This window comes from Lethenteron reissneri, chromosome 63 (assembly GCF_015708825.2).
Source record: "Lethenteron reissneri isolate LAM-NWPU_2019-01 chromosome 63, ASM1570882v1, whole genome shotgun sequence".
NCBI lineage: Eukaryota > Metazoa > Chordata > Hyperoartia > Petromyzontiformes > Petromyzontidae > Lethenteron > Lethenteron reissneri.
This window is the reverse complement of record NC_083841.1, coordinates 6,601,416-6,616,415: the sequence shown is the minus strand read 5'-3', so window position 1 is coordinate 6,616,415 and position 15,000 is coordinate 6,601,416. Positions and strand designations below refer to the sequence as shown.

Genomic DNA, 15,000 nt, shown 5'->3' with positions numbered 1-15,000 from the left:
CAAGATCATCATTCTGTAGCACAATCATCACAATTCAAATCCACGCCTTGCAAGATCAACATTCTGTAGCACAATCATCACAATTCAAATCCACGTCTTCCAAGATCAACATTCTGTAGCACAATCATCACAATTCAAATCCACGCCTTTCAAGATCAGCATTCTGTAGCACAATCATCACAATTTCAAATCCACTCCTTCCAAGTTCAGCATTCTATAGCACAATCATCACAATTCAAATCCACGTCTTCCAAGTTCAGCATTCTGTAGCACAATCATCACAATTCAAATCCACGTCTTCCCAGATCAGCATTCTGCAGCACAATCATCACAATTCAAATCCACGCCTCCCAAGATCAGAATTCTGCAAGACAATCATCACAATTCAAATCCACGCCTTCCAAGATCAACATTCTGTAGGACAATCATCACAATTCAAATCCACGTTATCCAAGATCATCATTCTGCAGCACAATCATCACAATTCAAATCCACGTCTTCCAAGATCATCATTCTGTAGCACAATCATCACAATTCAAATCCACGTCTTCCAAGATCATCATCCTGCAGCACAATCATCACAATTCAAATCCACGTCTTCCAAGATCAACATTCTGTAGCACAATCATCACAATTCAAATCCACGTTATTCAAGATCATCATTCTGTAGCACAATCATCACAATTCAAATCCACGTTATCCAAGATCATCATTCTGTAGCACAATCATCACAATTCAAATCCACGTTATCCAAGATCACCATTCTGCAGCACAATCATCACAATTCAAATCCACGTCTTCCAAGATCATCATTCTGTAGCACAATCATCACAATTCAAATCCACGTCTTTCAAGATCAGCATTCTGTAGCACAATCATCACAATTCAAATCCACGTCTTGCAAGATCAGCATTCTGCAGGACAATCATCACAATTCAAATCCACGCCTTACAAGATCAGCATCCTGCGAGCTGAGCATCACAAAGCTGGTCGTGAAGAGGGCCCAAGCATGCGTCCTGGTGGCCAGTGCACACCAGGACGACGCTTGGACACGTGTTGCCTGCCCCCTCGTGAATGCCACATTCTTGTTCTGCTCGTGCGCACGATGGCCATGTGACCAGGAGCTCGTTGCTAATGTCGAGTTCCTGCTGCTACCAGGAAAGGCCCACTGAGCTATGTAGCTCTTTTTCAGAAGCGACCTGGACCACAAATGACAGCTCAATGAAGTGTCTCATCGCGTGGAAATGTATCGCGGCCAAATACTCTAAACGTGTGACGTTGATTCTAAATGTAAGGGCAAAAACCGGAGGACCCGGAGAAAAATCCACGCGACCACGGACAGAGAGAGACGCAAACTCCAAATATACAGCAGCAGGTGTCAGGGTCAGGATCGAACCCACGACCTCCTGTATACCGGGCGAGGCAGTCAACATCTCATAGCAACCGTATGATGATGAGAGAGAGAGACACGCAAACTCCAAATATACAGCAGCAGGTGTCAGGGTCAGGATCGAACCCACGACCTTCTGTGTACCAGGCGAGGTAGTTAACATCTCCTAGCCACCGTGATGATGATGACTGAGAGACACGCAAACTCCAAATATACAGCAGCAAGCGTCAGGGTCGGGATCGAACCCACGACCTCCTGTACACCAGGCGAGGTAGTCAACATCTCCTAGCCACTGTGATGATGATGAGAGAGAGAGAGACACGCAAACTCCAAATATACAGCAGCAGGTGTCAGGGTCGGGATTGAACCCACGACCTCCTGTATACCAGGTGAGGTAGTTAACATCTCCTAGCCACCGTGATGATGAGAGAAACACGCAAACTCTAAATATACAGCAGCAGGTGTCAGGGTCAGGATCGAACCCACGACCTCCTGTGTACCAGGCGAGGCAGTTAACATCTCATAGCCACCGTGATGATGATGAGAGAGAGAGAGACACGCAAACTCCAAATATACAGCAGCAGGTGTCAGGGTCGGGATCGAACCCACGACCTCCTGTACACCAGGCGAGGTAGTCAACATCTCCTAGCCACTGTGATGATGATGAGAGAGAGAGAGACACGCAAACTCCAAATATACAGCAGCAGGCGTTAGGGTTGGGATCGAACCCACGACCTCCTGTACACCAGGCGAGGTAGTCAACATCTCCTAGCCACCGTGATGATGATGAGAGAGAGAGAGACACGCAAACTCCAAATATACAGCAGCAGGTGTCAGGGTCGGGATTGAACCCACGACCTGCTGTATACCAGGTGAGGTAGTTAACATCTCCTAGCCACCGTGATGATGAGAGAAACACGCAAACTCTAAATATACAACAGCAGGTGTCAGGGTCAGGATCGAACCCACGACCTCCTGTGTACCAGGCGAGGCAGTTAACATCTCATAGCCACCGTGATGATGATGAGAGAGAGAGACACGCAAACTCCAAATATACAGCAGCAGGTGTCAGGGTCGGGATTGAACCCACGACCTCCTGTATACCAGGTGAGGTAGTTAACATCTCCTAGCCACCGTGATGATGAGAGAAACACGCAAACTCTAAATATACAGCAGCAGGTGTCAGGGTCAGGATCGAACCCACGACCTCCTGTGTACCAGGCGAGGCAGTTAACATCTCATAGCCACCGTGATGATGATGAGAGAGAGAGACACGCAAACTCTAAATATACAGCAGCAGGTGTCAGGGTCGGGATCGAACCCACGACCTCCTGTACACCAGGCGAGGTAGTTAACATCTCCCAGCCACTGTGATGATGATGAGAGAGAGAGAGATGGAGAGACACCCTGAGACCCAGGCCGTGCGTGTGGGTAGGCTCACCGCGCGATGTCCCCGTGCCCGTTCTTGGCGGCGAGGTGGATGGGAGAGTTGCAGACGGTAGCGTCTCCCTGCTCGCTGGGAGCTCCTTCCAGCAGCCTGGGGGACACGTGGCTTCCCAGGAGGAGGCGGACGACCTGCAGGCAGGGAGAGAGACGAGAGTTCAGAGTTCAGGCGACCGCGAGGAATGTCCAGCACGAAGTTGTCGGTGGCCGTGAGCGGGAATCGAACCCCGGGCCGCCTGGTTGGTAGCGCGGCGCGCTGACCGCTATGCTACCGCTCCCCGCAACGCTAACACACACGCACACACACGCATACATACACACACGCACAGACACACACACACGTATACATACACACACACGTATACATACACACACACGTACACACGTATACATACACGTATACATACACACGTATACATACACACACACGTATACATACACACGTATACATACACACACGCACAGACACACACGTATACATACACACACACGTATACATACACACACACGTATACATACACACGTATACATACACACACGCACAGACACACACGTATATATACACACACACGTATACATATGTAATATGAGGATATATCCGGCTCACTGACGTATCACAACTCGTCATGGTGATTGGCTCTGCCGGTCCTGGTTTACAGCCAATGGGGGGAAGCCTGGGGGCGTGGCCCTGACGTGATGGAAAGGTGACAGCTGTAAGGATTGGTTCTGCTGGCTTTGGCCACAGCCAATGGGGAGATGAGTCAGGGGCGTGGTCCCGGGAGCTGACGAGGGAGCCTGGAAGATTCCATGAAGGCTAGCGAGGATTGGCGGACACGTACCACGTGACCCGGGTATTAAATAGGGGTGGAGACGAACGACACGTGGTCAGAACGGGAACGAACAGAGGAAGGGGGCCACGCGGGAGCGGGTCTCCGGGTTGCCACGTGGCAGTGCGTCTCTCTCTCTCTATCTGTCCCTCTCACGCTGCCTATCAGCAGCGTGAAGGAAACTATAATAACAAGTTGAATAAAAGACGGATTCCAGAAGTCGCCTCAACGAGCTTTATTACACATACACACGTACACACACACACGCACACACGTATACATACACACACGCATACACACGTATACATACACACACACGTATACATACACACCCAGAAACCAAAACGCACAAACACCACTATCATCAGGATACTCGCGCGTACTCCTGCGTGTGCTCCCGCGTGTACTCGTGTGTACTTCCGTAAACTCTTCACGAACTCTGCACGCACACTCGCACGTGTACCGCCGCACGTACCCCTTTCCCCCCCATCCCCCGAACGCGTGCCAGAGTATGTGCACGAGCGTGCCGACCGACACCCAGAGGTCGCAACCGGGTACCCGATACCCGTACCCTACCCGATACCCGGCTACCCGTACCCGGCCAGGTACGGGTACGGGTAGGCCGTGAGTCACCGGTGAGTAACCGTTTGTCACTCATTTCCCAACGTCTTGTCTCTTCTCACAATTCAAGTTCGTAGAATCAACCCACCCGCGCCTGCAACATGGCTTCATCCCAGAGGTAGCAATCAGGTACCCGATACCCGTACCCTACCCGATACCCGGCCGGGTACGGGTAGGGTACGGGTACGGCCGGGTACGGGTACCCGTTTGCGACCCTGGTGCAGCCGGGTACGGGGGGTAAGGAATCAAAACCCGTTTGCGACCACTGCCGACTTGCCACCCCACCTGGAGTCTTCCGAACTCGCAGGCGAGCGAGAGCGCCGTCTTGCCGGTGGCGTCGCGGACGCACGGCTCGGCCCCGTGCTGCAGGAGGACCTCCGCCTGGCACGGGACGGACGGGAGGGAGGTCACCGGGTCACGCGCCCGGGTGTGTGTGTGTGTGTGGGGGTGTGTGTGTCATGCTGGCCTTCATAGGTGCTCGCTAACAGCACTTGCCCCAACAGTCTGTTAAGGCTATATGGGGGATCTTTGTTTTTTTTGTGTGTGCGTGCGTGTGTGTGTGTCTGCGTGTGTGTGTGCGTGTGTGTGCGTGTGCGTGCGTGTGCGTGCGTGTATGTGTGTCTGCGTGTGTGTGTCTGCGTGTGTGCATGTGCGTGTGCGTGCGTGCGCGCGCCGCTCACTGCGAGGTGGTGCCCGTGCTGGCTGGCGAGGTGTAGCGGAGTGCGCTGCTCGTGCGAGGCGAGGTTCACCGAGGAGCCGGCCTTCAGCAGCGCCCGCACCGTGTCGCCGCTGCCCTGCCACGCCGCGTAGTGCAGGGGCCGCAGCCCTGACACACGCACGCACACAAAGATCCCCCGTGTAGCCTCCACACACTGTTGGGGCAAGTGCTGTCAGCCAGCAGCAGCAGCGGCACCTATGAAGGCCGGCACGGTGATGTTTACGCACCGCACCAGGTACTCATTTTGTGGCTGAGTCGACCTAGGGGAGGCCCAGGACCGGTTGAGATACCCCCCCCCCTCTTGCCCTATATAACCACGTGTCTCTCATATCTCTCTTTATTCGCTACAGTAATTTTGCTGGAGCAGTTCCACCCGATGACGGAGGCTTGTGTTGCTTTCGAAACGTCGTGATTTAATTTCGATGTTTTCATTTTTTATTTCGTTTTCACCCTACGTGACTTTACCGATAAAACCCAAAGAGTTTGCCCGCCACTGTTATTGACCGGCGATCGGGAATCGAACTCGGGTGGCCATCCCAACGTCGAACCCGCACGCAGACACGTTCCGTGAACGGATGAATAAGCGAGCGAGCATCTTGGGCCCCACTTGAACCTGGAGTCGAACCCAGGTGCCGGGTCACGGCGCTCTGACCTCCACCACCACCGCCGCCACGCCCTTGCCCGCACCTTTATCTTTACCTTTGCTGTCACTGATGTCCACGGTGCAGTGTCCGTCCAGCAGCGCGGTCACGACGTCCGCGCTGCCGCCGAGGCAGGCGTGGTGCAGCAGAGACATCCTGCAACGACAACAACAAACAGCCCACAAGTCAGGGCACACTGCGTTGTTGTTGTTGTTGTTGTTGTGATGATTGTTGTTGTTGTGGTTGTTGTTGATGTGATACAGGGTGGGTCCAGAAGTCAGGGAACACTGCGTTGTTGTTGTTGTTGTGGTTGTTGCGGTTGTTGTTGTTGTGGTACAGGGTGGGTTCAGAAGTCAGGGCACACTGCGTTGTTGTTGTTGTTGTGGTTGTTGCGGTTGTTGTTGTTGTGGTACAGGGTGGCCCAGAAGTTAGGACACATTGGGTTGTTGTTGTTGTGGTACAGGGTGGGTCCAGAAGTCAGGGCACATTGGGTTGTTGTTGTTGTTGTTGTTGTTGTGGTACAGGGTGGTCCAGAAGTCAGGGCACATTGGGTTGTTGTTGTGGTTGTTGTTGATGTGATACAGGGTGGCCCCACAAGTCAGGACACATTGGGTTGTTGTTGTTGTTGTGGTACAGGGTGGCCCAGAAGTCAGGACACATTGGGTTGTTGTGGTTGTTGTTGTGGTACAGGGTGGTCCACAAGTCAGGGCACATGAGGTACGGGGACATTAACAATCAGCACACGATCAAAGTTGTAACTAAATGACAGATAAAGGCTTCAGGTTGACTTTCAGCGCCGCCCTATCACATTTCTGACGGCTACGCAACAAGCTGCCTGAAACAAACAACGCAACGGGATTCCCTGCGTGCTTTGCATGTCAAGATGACGACCGTCACCATTCCTGAGTGCATTCCTAGCACGGCCTGGAGGAGCCCCCCCAGATCAACGGAGCTGAGATCTCGACGTATTTCATTTGTTTGGCCACGTAGTTGAGCGTTCAGCAGCGTCGCGTCGGGTGCCATCGATGCTTTTTTTTGCGTATCATTATTGAATAGGGAAAATAATCTGATTATTTTGTTGTTATATTATCCCCCCACCGCCCCCCGCCCCCCCGCAGCCGAAGATCTGATTCGTGATTGATTTTCCACGGCAGGCCACGGACCGACGTGGACACATTCCTTGTGGTGACACCGGCCGCCGCCTTCAAGGGCAAGCGCTCGCGCCAAGCTGTTCAACGATGCCTCGGTCGTTGCCGGATAGCGCGGTAATAACCAGATAGCGTGGTAATGACCAGATAAAACATAATAAAATAATTCTCACGACGTTTCGGCCACAACGGTGAAACCAGGTCTGTCGAGGCGACAGACCTGGTTTCACCTGAGGACGGCTGCTTGCGTTGTGGTCGAAACGTCGTGAGAATTATTTTATGAAGTTTTATTTTTATTATTTTATTACTTCCCTTCTACGTGACTTTACCGAAAGAACCAAGAAGATGGATCCCTGCAGTCACGAAAGCTTTAAATCGAAATTTAAAAAAATGACCAGATAGCGCGGTAATAACCGGGGCGGCCGTTGGGATCCGAACTGCCGGCATCCGCAAACGAGCCCCGGGCGCCAGGCCGCGCCGGCTGCATGAATCATCGCTGGAGGAGTTCGCGTCAGACGGTGGAGGGTTTCTCACGGCGCTGTCACGCTGTGCCCACGGCGACGGCGGACGAAACGCCGGAGCCCACTCACCCATCGTCGTCCTGCAGGTTGACGTTGGACTGTTTTGTGGTCCCCTTCTTGCCTGCAAGGAGGAAGAAGAAACAAAATAAGTTAACGACGCAATGCTCGTCAGCGGCGTTGTGGAGAATATTGTGTTAATCGTTGCTATTCAAGATAAATGTGTTTTTTTGAGCCCCTTGGGCTAAATCGTCTAAATGCGCGTCACAGACCCCCTACCACCGCCCCGACGCAGCCAATGAGGAATGTTCGCGACGCGAACGCAGCGTGCCAATGTGTTCGCGACTTGAGCACCGCCGCTGGTGCGTGAGAGAGCAAAACCCACGAGGCCGTCTGGAACGCTCTCTCTTCCAATGCTGGGAAGCCGCTGGAGCGATGCACTTTTAAAGCATTGTCACGAGCGACGAGCTAATTTCTTTATAACTGCTTCTTGTTGTTGTTGTGTTTGGTTTGTTATTGTTGTGTTTAGCTTGTTGTTGTTGTTGTTGTGTTTAGCTTGTTGCCCCCACCCCTCCCGCACCTCTGATTAGCACAATTGGTTATGTACGGTGTGAAATAAGTTCAACATACAAACACGCACAAAGACTCACACAGAGACCCATAGACTAACAGAGACCCATAGACTCACACAGACACATTGACTCACACAGAGACCCATAGACTCACACAGAGAGCCACAGACTCGCGGACTCACACAGAGACCCATAGACTCGCACAGAGACCCACAGACCCACACATAGACCCATATACTCACACAGAGACCCGCAGACTCACATACTCACACAGAGACCCATAGACTCACACAGAGACCCATAGACTCAGACAGAGACCCACACAGAGACCCGCAGAGAAACACACAGAGAAACACACAGAGGGAATTAATGAATATTTCGGCGAAATAACTACACTCATGCCTGGGGGTCAAATAGAAAAATGACCAATTCAGATAATAGCCACTGGTGTTGGCCGTGAGCGGGAATCGAACTCGGGTCGCCGGATTCGTAGCGCAGCGCGCTAACCGCTACAACACCACCGCTCAAACACATGCAACAAAGACAAAGATCCCCCGCGTAGCCTATTACAGACTGCTGGGGCAAGTGCTGTAAGCGAGCACCTATGAAAGCCGGCACGGTACACGAGGGGGTGGTTGGCCAGCACCACGCCCGGCCGCCTTTGTCTCCCCAGTGGCGATGTTCATACACCGCACCAGGTACTTATTTAAGGCTGAGTCGACCTAGGGGAGGCCCAGGACCGGTTCAGATAATCGTCACTGGTTGTTCACCGTGAGTGGGAATCGAACCCGGGTCGCCAGGTTCATAGCGCAGCGCGCTAACCGCTACACTACCGCTCCCCTTGACACACACAGACACACATGGACACACACACATCATACACACATTACAAACACGTGAACACATATACACACATCATACACGCACATTATACACACATCACGAACATTACACGCACATGAACACGTACACACATCATACACACATTACAAACACATGAACATACACGCATTACAAACACATGAACATACACACATTACAAACACATGAACATACACACATTACAAAACACACACACACGCACATGAACACACATACACCCATTATACACACATTGCAAACACATGAACATACACATTACAAACACACACGCACATTAACACACACACGCATCACACACACATTACAAACACATGAACATACACACATTATAAACACACGCACACACATGAACACACGTACACGCATTATACACACATTACAAACATCAACACACACACATTACAAACATCAACACACACACACGCACATGAACACACATACACCCATTATACACGCATTACAAACACATGAACATACACACCTTACAACACACAGACGTGCACATGAACACACGTACATCCATTATACACGCACGCGTTACAGACTCGCTGCACGCTTTCACTGGAGGTGAAACTAAACCACTTTCACTGGAGGTGAAAGTAGCTTAGTGAAGTCAACAATCAATAGAGCACGACCCACCCCGCCATTTTTTATTTTCGCGAACCGCACAGAGACGGCAGCTGCCCCGGAGCGCGACCGTTGGGCGTGGCCGGAGTGGTGGGTGTGGTGGTGGCGCTGGTGGCAGTGCGGTTTTGAAAATAAATTGTTTGCAAATCCACACGCCAACATTCTACAGTGCCGAGTAAAAGTGTGTGTGAACCACCCCTCCCCCCCCTCGTCAATGATGACGATGGGAATCCCATCGGGGTTTTTTTTAACCACGATAGCCTTCTTGAATCTAAAACCCCGGTCTTTTCTTAAATATACAATCGGGTTTATGTTCACCAATTCCGTGTCCTTTTGAAATAAAATGATGAATGGATTCAACAAACAATGAGTAATCGAGGTTCAGGGTAATGTCACAAAGTAAGGGAACCCCTCGGTTTAATGAGCTCAATTAAGGGAACAATTAGAATCGGGTGTTTAAATAATTAGGGAGATCTTCAGAGGTGAGTTTGGGAGGCCCCACCCGATATACAGATCAGAAAAAGTTCGTGAGTTTGGTCTTCACCATACAGGTGCGTGTGGAAACAAGTCGTGCAAGGGTTACAAAACCACTTCTAACAATTTGGGGCTCCACCAATCCACTTTCAGACAAATAGTCTACAAGTGGAGAAAGCTCCAGAACACAGTCACTCAACCCTAGAAGCGGTCGTCCTACCCAATTCTCTCCGAGAACAAACCGGAAAATCGTCAAGGAAGTCGCAAAGAACCCCAGAGAAACATCCAAGGATCTGCAGGTCAAATTTCGATTTAAAGCTTTCGTGACTGCAGGGATTCATCTTCTTGGTTCTTTCGGTAAAGTCACGTAGAAGGGAAGTAATAAAATAATAAAAATAAAACATAATAAAACAATTATCACCAGAATTGAGTGAGAATTGTTTTATTATGTTTTATTTTTATTATTTTATTACTTCCCTTCTACGTGACTTTACCGAAAGAACCAAGAAGATCTGCAGGTCCCTCTCACCGTGGCCAATGTGAACGTGCATGACTCAACTGTCAGCAAAATATTGAACAAGAGCGGTGTTCATGGAAGGATAAGCAAGGAGAACACCACCTCTCTCCAAAAACAACATTGCTGCCCATCTGAAGTTCGCCAAATAGCACACTGATGATCCACAAGACATATGGAACAATGTTCCCTGCACCGACGAGTGAAAGGTAGAACTTTTGACTTCAATGAGAAACGTCACGTTTAGCAAAAAACCAAAGACTGCTTTCGAACAGAAGAACCTCGTCTCAAGCGTCAAGCATGGTGGTGGTGGCGGTGGTGGTGGCGCTGGTGTTGGCGGTGGTGGTGGCGGTGGTGGTGGTGGTGGTGGCGGTGGTGGTGGTGGCGGTGGTGGTGGTGGTGGTGGGAATGCGATGGTTTGGGGCTGCCGCAAGACCTGGACGCTCACGATCATTGACACAACCACGAATTCTGCATTGTATCAGAAGATTCGAGAGGAGAATGTCAGGCCGTCCGTCCGTCCGTCCGTGAGTTGAAGCTGAACCGAAAGCGGGTCTTGCGGCAAGCCAATGATCATAAACATACGAAGCAGATCTACAAAAGAATGGCTGCAGAAGAAGAAAGTCCGCGTTTTGCAATGGCCTGGTCAAATTCGGCACCTAAACCCCATCGAAATGTTGTGGAAAGCTGTCCATGCAAGGCAACCCTCAAACATCACCGATTTGAAGGAGTTCTGTAAGGAGGAATGGGCTAAAATTCCTCAAATCCAATGTGTGAGAGAGGCACTGACCGACGGGTTACAGGAAACGCATTGCTGCTCACGTGATTTCACCAGCTACTGAATCTAAAAGGTTCGCACACTTCTCCACACCTAGTTATTGAATGTAGAATAATGCGACGATGAAAAAATGTTGAAAGAGTATCGTGTGGGGACCTCCCTGGCCAGTATCAAAATATAATAATAGGTTTTTACCCTTTCTGGCAATAAAACAGTCGTGTTGAGATATTAAAACACCAAACTGAAACCTTTTGTAAGGAATCATGTCTGCGTTAACCACACATACTTGTGGTGAACATGCAAACAAAACAAACATGATCTGGTAATAATAATATGATGCACTGGCTGTACTACCCGGCTTCGTCCGGGACTTGGATTCATCACACCCGGCCGCCTTTGTCTCCCCAGTGGCGATGTTCACACACCACACCAGTTACTCGTTTGAGGCCGAGTCGACCTAGGGGAGGCCCAGGACCGGTTGAAATAATCGTTACCGTTGGTGGCCGTGAGCGGGAATCGAACTCGGGTCGCCGGGTTCGTAGCGCAGCGCGCTACCCGCTACACTACAACGCGTTACCCTTCCACATGCGCGGGTCACGTGACAGATATGACGTCACAGCTCACTTGCCGTGCAAAAAATATATGTATTATTGAGCTACCCCCCCACCCCAAAAAGTGTATTTTTATAATTTGTGCATGGTGTACAGTCTGGAAAGTACCCACATGGCAAATGTCCAGTTTGTTGCATGTCGGGAAGTACGCTAAACATTTTGAACAGACACACATAATCACAACTTTGCCATTTATATTAACGGAGATTGTCTTTGAAACTGATTGGTCCACACCAGAGACAGCTTTCTTTAGAGCCTCGTCTCAAACGGTGTTCGATCAGAGGATGCCAAAAGGCGTACACAGCACAAAGACAATGCACTCTCAGGACATTGAGAGCTCGGGGTGAGCAGCTCCATCATTGGTCCAAACCAAACTGTTTGGTGTGGACCAATCAGATTCAAAGGCAATGAATAACCTGCCAGAGCATGTTTTTTTCTTTGCATGTTCACCACGAGTATGTGTGGTTAATGCAGTTACATGATTCCTTGCAAAAGGCTTCAGTTTTTTTACATCTTAACACAACTGTTTTATTTACCAGAAAGGGGTCAAACATATTCTTATAGAGTATATCGTGTTTTCGTGTCATTTGTTTAATCGGGCTATCCATTATTTGGACTTAGATTAAGATCTAATCACATTTTGGGTTTGAAATATGTCAAATATGTGAACATCCTGAGGGCGTTCACAAACTTTTTCTCGGCACTGTAAGCTTCGCCATCGTGAGCTTTTATGCCAAATACCAACGAGAAACGAACGGTCTTTTCCACAAATTGCTCTTCCCAATTGTGCTCGCGTCGTCGTCATCGTCGTCGTCGTCGTCCGAACGAAGAATCCGTTCGGAGAAAGAGAAAAAAAATCCCGCAGAGCCGCGCGTGGTTCTAGAAGGGCCCGCAAAAAGCGGACACTGCAGAGCTACCGCCGAGATGCCAAACTTCTTCAGGTGACCTCTGCTCCACACAGCAAAGGTCACACTTCCCGAGCCGCCTCTGTTGAACCGTAATTTATTTCTCAATTCCCCCAAAAAGCTGGAAATTCCTCAAATGAACTGCGCGACTGAATTTGCTTTTTATGGGATTTTGTTGTTGTTGCGTGTGCAGTAATTGGTGACCGTGGCTTAGACCGTGCACTCGCTGCACTTGAAAACCCGCTTTAATTACAACTCGGTCTGTGTGTAATAGTATGGTTGTCCACGTGAGATAAGCGACACTGTGACCCCCAGTAGCATTGAGACCCTGGGTTCAAGCCCTGGCTCTGGGAATCTCTCTCAGAAGGCCCCCAGAGACACAGATCCAGCAATGCTGACGTCCTGGGTCGTGTTTAATGTCAGGGTCCTGGGCGTCTGTCTTTGTCCATCGAGATGTTCACAATGGCCGTGTCAGAGACACTGAGCCAGTACTGTTGACGTCCTGGGTCGTGTTTAATGTCAGGGTCCTGGGCGTCTGTCTTTGTCCATCGAGATGTTCACAATGGCCGTGTCAGAGACACTGAGCCAGTACTGTTGACGTCCTGGGTCGTGTTTAATGTCAGGGTCCTGGGCGTCTGTCTTTGTCCATCGAGAGGTTCACAATGGCCGTGTCGGGCGGACAAAAAGCCCCGCGCCTTTTTAAAACGCCACGGCTCTCCACGGATCGCGGCAACGCGGCGTCCCTTTGTTCAACAGTTGGGACGGCCCCGGTGCCACGTTGCCACAACGGTGACCCACCACCAACACCACCAACACCACCAACACCGTCACCACGACCACCAACACCGCCACGTTGCCACAATGGTGACCCACCACCAATACCGCCAACACCACCACCAACACCACCAACACCGCCAACACCACCACGACCACCAACACTGCCACGTTGCCACAACGGTGCACCACCAACATCGCCACCACCACCGCCACCACCACCACGACCACCAACACTGCCACGTTGCCACAATGGTGACCCACCACCAACACCACCAATACCGCCACCACGACCACCAACACCACCACATTGCCACAACGGTGCACCACTACCACCACCGACACCACCACCACCACCGACACCACCATCACCACCACCACCAACACCGCCACGTTGCGACAACGGTGCACCACTACCACCACCGACACCACCAACACCACCACCACCACCGACACCACCACCACCACCGACACCACCACCACCAACTCCACCACCACCACCGACACCACCACCGACACCACCACCAACACCACCACCATCAACACCACCACCAACACCGACACGTTGCCACACACGTCACGCCAACGCCGCCGCCGCGGCGGGCGTCAGTCGAGGCCAGCGATGACGCGGCTTGGTCCACGATGACCTCCGCCTCTCTCGGCCCATCGCGGCCACGGGCGGCACCGAGACCACGCGGTGTCACTGCTAATACCGGGAGTCTCCATGTCACCGTGTCCCCGTGTCTCTGTGTCTCTGTGTTCTTGTGTCACCGTGTCACCGTGTCTCTGTGTCTCCGGGTGTCTCCGTGTCCCCGTGTCTCCGTGTCACCGTGTCTCTGTGTCTCTGTGTTTCCGTGTCTCTTTGTCTCTGTGTCTCTGTGTCCTTGTGTCTCAGTGTCACCGTGTCTCTGTGTCACCGTGTTTCCGTGTCACTGTGTTTCTGTGTCACCGTGACCACCGTGTCTCTGTGTCCCCGTGTCCCCGTGTCCCCGTGTCTCTGTGTCTCTGTGTTCTTGTGTCACCGTGTCACCGTGTGTCCGTGTCACCGTGTTTCAGTGTCTCAGTGTCTCTGTCACCGTGTCTCTGTCTCCATGTCACCGTGTCACCGTGTCTCTGTGTCTCTGTGTCCTTGTGTCTCCGTGTCTCCATGTCCCCGTGTCTCTGTCTCGGTGTCTATGTGTCCCCGTGTCTCTGTGTCACCATGACCACCGTGTATCCCTGTCTCCGTGTCACCGTGTCTCCGTGTCTCCATGTCCCCGTGTCCCCGTGTCTCCGTGTCTCTGTGTCTCTGTGTCTCCGTGTCTCCGTGTCTCCATGTCACCGTGTCTCCGTGTCCCTGTGTCTCTGTGTCTCTGTGTCTCCGTGTCTCCGTGTCTCCATGTCCCCGTGTCTCTGTGTCACCATGTCTCTGTGTCCCCGTGTCTCCATGTCCCCGTGTCTCTGTGTCCCCGTGTCTCCATGTCCCCGTGTCCCCGTGTCTCCGTGTCTCTGTGTCTCCGTGTCCCTGTGTCTCTGTGTCTCCGTGTCCCCGTGTCTCCATGTCCCCGTGTCTCCATG

General features: G+C 51.4%; 1 protein-coding gene across 1 annotated transcript in view; it reads right to left on the bottom strand.

Annotated features, from left to right (window-relative positions):
* The window catches only part of LOC133358828 (caskin-2-like), a 61,373-nt gene that overhangs the window by 32,160 nt on the left and 14,213 nt on the right, over positions 1 to 15,000 (bottom strand). The window contains exons 3-7 of the mRNA XM_061577276.1: positions 7,379 to 7,430; positions 5,699 to 5,796; positions 4,962 to 5,107; positions 4,567 to 4,662; positions 2,832 to 2,965 (exon numbers count right to left, since the gene is read on the bottom strand). Coding sequence (XP_061433260.1) covers positions 2,832 to 2,965; positions 4,567 to 4,662; positions 4,962 to 5,107; positions 5,699 to 5,796; positions 7,379 to 7,430 — 526 coding nt within the window. The remainder of the gene's footprint in view (positions 1 to 2,831; positions 2,966 to 4,566; positions 4,663 to 4,961; positions 5,108 to 5,698; positions 5,797 to 7,378; positions 7,431 to 15,000) is intronic.